The sequence below is a fragment of the Boleophthalmus pectinirostris genome, unplaced genomic scaffold (assembly GCF_026225935.1).
Source record: "Boleophthalmus pectinirostris isolate CB_2022bp ecotype Guang Dong unplaced genomic scaffold, ASM2622593v1 HiC_scaffold_12, whole genome shotgun sequence".
NCBI lineage: Eukaryota > Metazoa > Chordata > Actinopteri > Gobiiformes > Gobiidae > Boleophthalmus > Boleophthalmus pectinirostris.
The window spans coordinates 32,165,700-32,173,499 of NW_026571018.1; the positions used below are offsets into that span (position 1 = coordinate 32,165,700).

At 40.9% G+C, this 7,800-nt stretch overlaps 1 protein-coding gene across 1 annotated transcript; it reads left to right on the forward strand.

Annotated features, from left to right (window-relative positions):
• Positions 1-4,341: 4,341 nt before the first annotated feature.
• Positions 4,342-6,417, forward strand: LOC129407404 (serine/threonine-protein kinase pim-2-like). Its single transcript, XM_055148270.1, has 6 exons — positions 4,342-4,449; positions 4,682-4,729; positions 5,212-5,436; positions 5,541-5,718; positions 5,845-6,036; positions 6,320-6,417. The coding sequence occupies exons 1-6, from the start codon at positions 4,342-4,344 to the stop codon at positions 6,415-6,417; spliced, it is 849 nt and encodes a 282-aa protein (XP_055004245.1).
• The last annotated feature ends 1,383 nt before the right edge of the window (positions 6,418-7,800 follow it).

Sequence of the window (7,800 nt, forward strand, 5' to 3'; positions counted from 1 at the left end):
TCAGTGATGGTAGGTTACTATTGTTGCCACAACTGCCCTGGGGCAGACTGACGGAAGGCTGCCAGTCAGCGCCATCGGCCCCTCCGACCAACACTCACACACACACCACTTTCATACTAGGCAATGTGGGTGAAGTGTCTTGCCTAAGGACACAACAACAGTTTGGTCTGCGCAGCGTACAGGAGAGGGGATGGTCCACATGGTGTAGGGGAGGGTGACAGGCCGCCACTCAAAATGTTTTTATTAATGCCAAATAAAATCTCCAGCACAAATGATGCATGATATGTTTACATTCATTAGTTGTATATTTTATTTTACTCTCATATGTAGTTTGCGGGACTGCAGTTTATCATCTCACCCACCCGCTCTCATGTTGTGTAATCCCGCTCCTGCCCGAGCCCGCAACGAGTTTTCAAAATGTGTCCCACGTCGCACTGTTTTGCGTCTGGTCCCTAGAGCATGTCTACTGCAAGACTCTCTGTCCTGTCTGTATCATGTCAGTGTCTTGGAGGATTTCAACAGATTTCAGACTCTCCTGGTGGACTAGGATAGTTGTATGGATCAGGTATGAGTGGAGGTTCAGCTTCTGAAGTTTGAAACGTTTCTTGTTGTCATTTACGCATACGGGTAAGACGTATCCCCCTCACTAATGTTCATTTAGCATCATAACTTATTTTATCACACGGCGATGAACTATTTGAGTGCGCTAACAATATCGCTAGTTAGTGTGACACCTTCATGTGACCCCTAGATCCATGCATGACCCATGGATCTGTTAAAATAACTGGATAGGGTATTGCTGCTTGTAGCTGCCTCCAGTTGATGTAGTGGTCACTCACTGAAACTACAGCTAAAAAAACCACATGGGCCGAGTCAAGACTTTTCTCACTGTTCATGTTCAGTTGACAGGGCACCTACAACTTTCAAAAATGTCAGATTTGTTGGTGATTTTTACCTATTTTTAGATAATAAACTTTTTCTCAGCTCAAAATCCTTCAGTTTTCATTAAAAAATGCTTTATAATCATTAGCTCCAGCTATAGTCTGCTCCATTCTAGCTCCTCTCGCTCTGATTGGTCAAAGTGATCACGTGATAAACGAGCCCACGCTCCGTGCGCGCATTTGCGTGCGCTCGCGGGAGAAAAGAGCACTACTGCACATGCTCGGTCGACCCACAGCCACCAGAAGTACCTAGCCGGGCTAAAGGCTAATCTGGGATCATGTGCCATTGAGCTAGGCCCATTGACTTGAATGGGCGGCCATTTTGAAACCCCAGGGCTTGATGTAACCGCACAGACAGTGGCGTTTTCTGCAGTCAGGCTGTGTGTATCCGCTATGTCGCCAAACCATAGATCGTATATAGGTTCAAAGTGTGAGAAAAAAGTAGTGGCTTATAGTCCGGAATTTACGGTACAATAACAAGAAAAAATATATACGAAGAATAAATAAAGAAATATTTTGCACCTTTGCAGTTAATGTTGAGCTTCTTTCATGTTTTGTGCGACACTTGATTGTTAAACAAGACGTTACAGGCACATTTGAGCACATTCCTGATACACTGTTACCATGATCGAGATAATATGATCCAAAGTATTGAGATACTGATTCTTATCAACTCTTCCCTTCCCTACAGTTTCCATTTTGAGAGATATTCAAATTCTCTATGTTAAATTGTTAGTTATTGTGAGACAAATGTTTATAATTAAAAATAGGGGTGGGACGAGACACAAGATTGGATCTATGAGAACGAGATGAAAAGAGATTTTGACATTCATAAAAAATAATCTGCGCAATCCAGTTCCCAGTTTTGGCCTCACCATATTTGATGTACTTTACTTTAAATTTCTGCTGTCATTGTAGCTTTCTGGACTACAGCTTCTCAAAAAATGTGATTCACCAGTACTTAACTCCATTTTTGTGTCCAATCCCAAAGCAAAAACATAATTTTCAGCGTGTGTTCACAATCTCGTGGCAGTTTTGTCTCGCGTGATCTTATGGCACGAGATCTTCTCCCGTCCCCACTTAAAATATTTAAAAAATGTACACATATTGTTATTAAAAATGTACACATATGAGGAGTTTGTTTTACACCTTGTTCAGTGTAAAATACAGTACCGCTCTGAAACGACTTCATACTTGAAATAAGACTTCATGTTAAACAGTGCAGAACTCATCCTCTGCTGCTGGTGTTGCCTCTTCATTATAGTATTTCACTGTAACAAGCAACAGGTTTTCATTTACAGTGTTTTTATTGTTGAGATTGTTGCTTGGGCTCTAGTAATGAATTAGTGCTGCTGATAATGCACTGGAAGGAAACACCTGAGCGTATAATACAAAAAAAAACAACAACAAAAAAACAGTAATTTAAATAAAAACAAAATACAGGTTACATAATCATCAAAATTCTCCGTTGCCACGTTAACGGCAACATTCCAATTTACATAATCGCGCCACTATATATAAGAGCTCTTCTCCAACAGGTCAAAACTTCTCAGACAGCACAGGAGACGCACGTATCTCATCACGTCAGCCACGTTTATCTAGTTCATTGCCTTTTGTCATTTCCAAACAATGATGGCTTCATGGACACAGTACGTTTTCGACGTCAACCAAGTGAACTTACAAGGTTTGTGAAAGAAGTTTTAAAGAATGTGAAACAATCCCAACCTGTAGGATTCAAGAGCCAAGTTGTACTTTCTTTCAGATTACAAGAGTATTGTCTCTTTAAATGTTGCTACTAAAGTACAAGTAGAAAGTTCTGATCCAGAAAGTACACATGTAACAGTAAAAAGTCAGAAAACTACTCTGAGATGTAGAGTTTTGTCAAGAAGTTACTCAAGTAAATGTAGATTAAACTACCCATTTCCGGTTTTAACTGTGCTTACATGAGTGTATATTTTGATACTTGCACATAAACATGTAGTAACCAAGTAATAACGATGACATGATGTGTTCACAGGGTCCAGGCACGTCTTGACTCCGGGATTGAGCCTTTTCCACAACAGGAAACGGAAATCCAGCGACACAGTCAACACTGACTTTGAACCCAAAAAGTCCTGCTCTCAAAGATCGACACTGGGAGGAGAGACACTGAAGAGACCTCAGAGAACAGAGCTCAAATCAGAAGGTACGAGACTCAACTAAACCAGGACTAAACCAGGACTAAACCAAGACTAAACCAGGACTAAACCAAGGACTAAACCAAGACTAGACTAAACCAGGACTAAACCAAGGACTAAACCAGGACTAAACTAAACCAAGGACTAAACCAAGACTAAACCAGGACTAAACCAGGACTAAACCAGGACTAAACCAAGACTAAACCAAGACTAAACCAGGACTAAACCAGGACTAAACCAGGACTAAACCAAGACTAAACCAGGTCTAAACCAGGACTAAACCAGGACTAAACCAAGACTAAACCAGGACTAAACCAAGACTAAACCATAAACCAGGACTAAACCAAGACTAAACCAAGACTAAACCAGGACTAAACCAGGACTAAAAAAGCTAAACCAGGACTTCAGCACTAATTATGTTGATACTTGTTTTGTACTTCATAGGATCCTTGTATAACATAACATATTTTTATCTTCATTCATTTTTAGGGTCCAGTCGTGTGGTCTCCAACACCTCTCAGACCAAACCAAGTGGTTTCCATAACCTCAAAAGGAAATCCAGCGACGCAGCGGTTTGGGCTGAACCCGAGTCCAAAAAACCTGCGTTTACAAACGTCGCCCGTTGGTTCTGGAGGTGAGACTCTGCAGAGTCCTCAGAGGAGTGCAGACCACACTGAAGGTACTGCTGAAAATATATCAACAACAGGCAGTAGTTGTATTTGTATCAAGTAAAATCCACTTGTTGCATTTTGTCATTGTAACTAAAGTAATAATTGTATTTTCAGACTGCACTCCTGTGATCGCTCACAGCTTGGACCGTGAACCAAGCGTGAGCAGAACAACCAAAAAAAGGAAATCGACCGATAAGGAATCCACAAAACCAGACTCCGAGCCTGAGAGTGCCTCAAAGAAGAGGCGCGAAGAGAAGAGGAGGCTGAGAACAGCGTTGAGGAGAGTGGCTACACCTAGAGGTACGTTACAGGCTAAATACACAGAGAACTATTGTATATTTACATGTAAACACTAAACCGGGACTAGACCAGGACTAAACCAGGACCAAAACATAAACTATATATAAACCAGGACTGAAACATATATATCATAACTACAACTAAACCTAATACTGTTAATGTGTTCTTGGGCAAGACACTTTATTCTCTTGTGTATGTGTGAATGGGTCATGTGGAATGATCATAATAATAATGTTGTTTTTTTTCTGTAAAATGAACTCAGTGGGTGATTTAGAGCTGAGATACGAGGAGCATGAGCAGCTCGGAGAGGGCGGATTTGGGTCTGTCTTTGCTGGCGTCCGAATCTCAGACCAACAACCGGTAAGAGATTTACACTTTTCATCATTTACAAAACTTCAAATGCACAGTTAATATAAGTTAAAATGACTTAAAGTGCAGTAAGTGATTTTTCATGTAGAGGGTCAGTCTCCATAGAGATGTTGTTTCTTTCTGGAGAACGTTAAATTCAGAATATAATCTATAATATCTATGAATAATTTCACATTTTCACTTTACTCCATTATATAATGATGTTCTAATGTCTGATTTTCAGGTGGCCATTAAACACATTATGGCAGAGCACGTGGCATTTACTCTAGTGGTAAGTGACATTTTTGTTGTTATATTTCATCATTTGTATAGTTTTGCAACATTTTATGGATTTTGAAATTGTTATATCGGTTTCATCAAATAACCAGACAAATAATGGACATCAGTGTCCACTAAAAAGTCTGTGTGGTACCATCACCACTCACCACTCTTTTATATTAGTGGTGAATGGACTGATACCAAATATGAATACTGACAGAGGTATCACAAATCACAGTTTTTATTTATGTTTGGTAAAACTTTGAAAGACATATTTCAGTATATTTTATATTTCAGTTAGTGCATTTAAAAGTCATAGGATGTAAAACTCATTAGGATCATAACTCATAGGAATCAGATCAATATTGTGATACTTGCCATAGTTTTACTGTATCAGATTAAACTAAAATCACAAGTACCACCCCATCAATATTTGACACTGCATTTGCCTCTGATTGTGTAATAATCTGTTTTGTTTCCATGTTTCACTTTTAGATCATTAAAAATGAGGTGTTCACTGTCCCCTCTGAGGTGGTCCTGATGACCAGAGCTGCTCCGGATCAGCACTCGGTCGGAGGGAACCCCTCAGTGACTCTGCTGGACTGGTACCTCCAGGATGAAGGCCACGAAGTTATTCTGGTGATGGAGAGACCCACCCCATCTCAAGACCTGCTCCGTTACCATCGGAAGAATGCACCCCTGACAGAAGCCCACGCTAAGGTATGCAAAAAAAACCTAAACTAAACTAAACAACAACAAAACAGAAAAATAGCAAAAAACTTTCAGTTACTTTTCTAATCCACGTTCTTGTTTTTGTCCGGCAGGAGCTGATACGTCAGGTTGTAAACGCGCTGGTGGACCTTCACTCAAAAGGAGTTTTCCATAGAGACATCAAAATGGAAAATCTCCTGGTCCAAGCCACAGAGTCTGGCCCCAGGATCAGGGTCATAGACTTTGGCTGTGGCTCTGGCGACCAATCAGGGCACTTCTACAGGTTCAAAGGTAATATTCCTAACCAACGAAGTAGCAATAGTAGCAGCAGTAGTTAAAATACTATATCACTAAAGATGCACGATGCAGTCTATCAATGTCCCTACTTATTTCTATGTGTTTCTCTTTGTTTTTCAGGAACACCGGCATGTGCACCTCCTGAGGCCTTCGGGACTGAAGGATACTGCGCTGGTCCTACCTCAGTGTGGCAGACGGGGGCGCTACTTTATGAACTTCTGCGCTCTAAAAGTGCCAAACCGTTTGCCACAAATGAGTTCACGAAGGGTTTTCCATACATTTCCATCTTGAGTCGGAGCGGTGTGTCCCAAGGTACGAGCAGAGAAACACACACATTATTTCAATATGATTTAGTGTTCATGTCATTAGATAAAACATTAAAGGTGTCGGACCTCCATTTGAAAAGATAGATTACACAGTTCACCCTTAAACAATGCACAAATGACAAGAAATGTGATTCTTAAAGGCACAAATAACAGCAGTCTTTCTCACATCTTTAATATATATTTTTTTTACTGAAGAACTTCGCTCACAGTGGGAAGAGCAACTATGAAGTGTACACTCTAAAACTTGTCTTGTGTGTTTGTTTTTGCAGAGTGCAGTGACTTCCTCCAGGCCTGTCTGACTCTGGATCCAAATAACAGAATACCTTTGGACCAGTTGAGCCACCATCCCTGGTTGAGCCTGGTCTAAAAGTGCATGGAATCCAACACCATGTACATGTTCCTTGTAAATAAATGTATAATAAACATTCAATACTGCAAATGTGTTGTTCAGACCTGATGAAATACACTATGTTTTTTTATGAAAGAGACAAACGTACATGCACTGGACATGAAGTATTTGACAGATTTATTTCATATAAAATCCACTGGTGTCATAGATTATAAGTTCAAGGCAGGTATATGTCTTTTTTATGGTGTTGGAGAACTTGGGTCAGTCCTTATATTTTTTAGATAACATTCTTATCAGAGTCAATAAACAACACCAATCAACTTATCGGCAAAAGTGCAATAGAACTGACATAACTCTGAAGCCAGAATATTTATTGTAATCATGTCAGACACAAGTTTGATTGGAGTCAGAAAACTTCTTGTTGAATTAGCAAATCAAAACAGCACATCAGAAACTTCATGATGAAACATCTTGATGCAGCCTGAGGGTGGCGCAAAATCTCATCACCACTGAACACAAATCAGAGCTTGACATGATCACACAGAGAACCGAAACACTGGCATGTCCAGTGGTGTAAAGTGGTGACATGTTTCTGGTCTTCTCTGTTTCTCGTCCCTCTTTCCCCAAAACTATCTTCCTCTGGGGCTCCTGATGCAATCTCCAGTATTTTAGATCAAACTGACTTCACTAACTTTTAGTGTAACTAGTAAAACAGCCATGCAAATAGACCTCAGCTTCCTCAGCATGTCGAAGGAATGGGCCCTGGCCCCTGTAAACACGGAGCTGTCCACACTCATGCCTGACTCAAAAACAACATGTAGGCAACATATCTTTACATTTTGGAAAACACGTGTATTAATTTTTAGGTTATTATAAACACCTGAGTGCTATTATTTAAAAAAAATAAAGGAAAGATGAAAGAAAGGGCGAGAGCACGGATACAAGTGGTTGAAATGAGTTTCCTCCGGAGAGTGGCTGGGTGCTCCCGTAGAGATAGGATGAGGACCTCGGTCACACAGGAGGAGCTCGGAGTAGAGGCGCTGCTCCTCCACGTCATGAGGAGACAGCTGAGGCACGGGTATCAGTTCCGGATGCCTCCTGAATGCCTCCGTGTCCCATGTCCCACCGGAAGGAGGCCCCGGGGAAGACCCAGGACACGCTGGAAGGACTATGTCTCTGCTTTGGCCTGGAAACACCTTGGGGTCCCCCTGGAGGAGCTGGAGGAAGTGTCTGGGGTGTGGGAAGTCTTGGAGTCCCTGCTTAGAGTGTTGGCCCTGGCCTTCTCTGATAGTCCTCACATATAATAAATAAATAAATAACAAATACATGAAACTAATGATTTTATTACATAAATTAAATGAAAATTGTGTATTTAGGTCCCGAGGTCTTTGCCTTTTTATA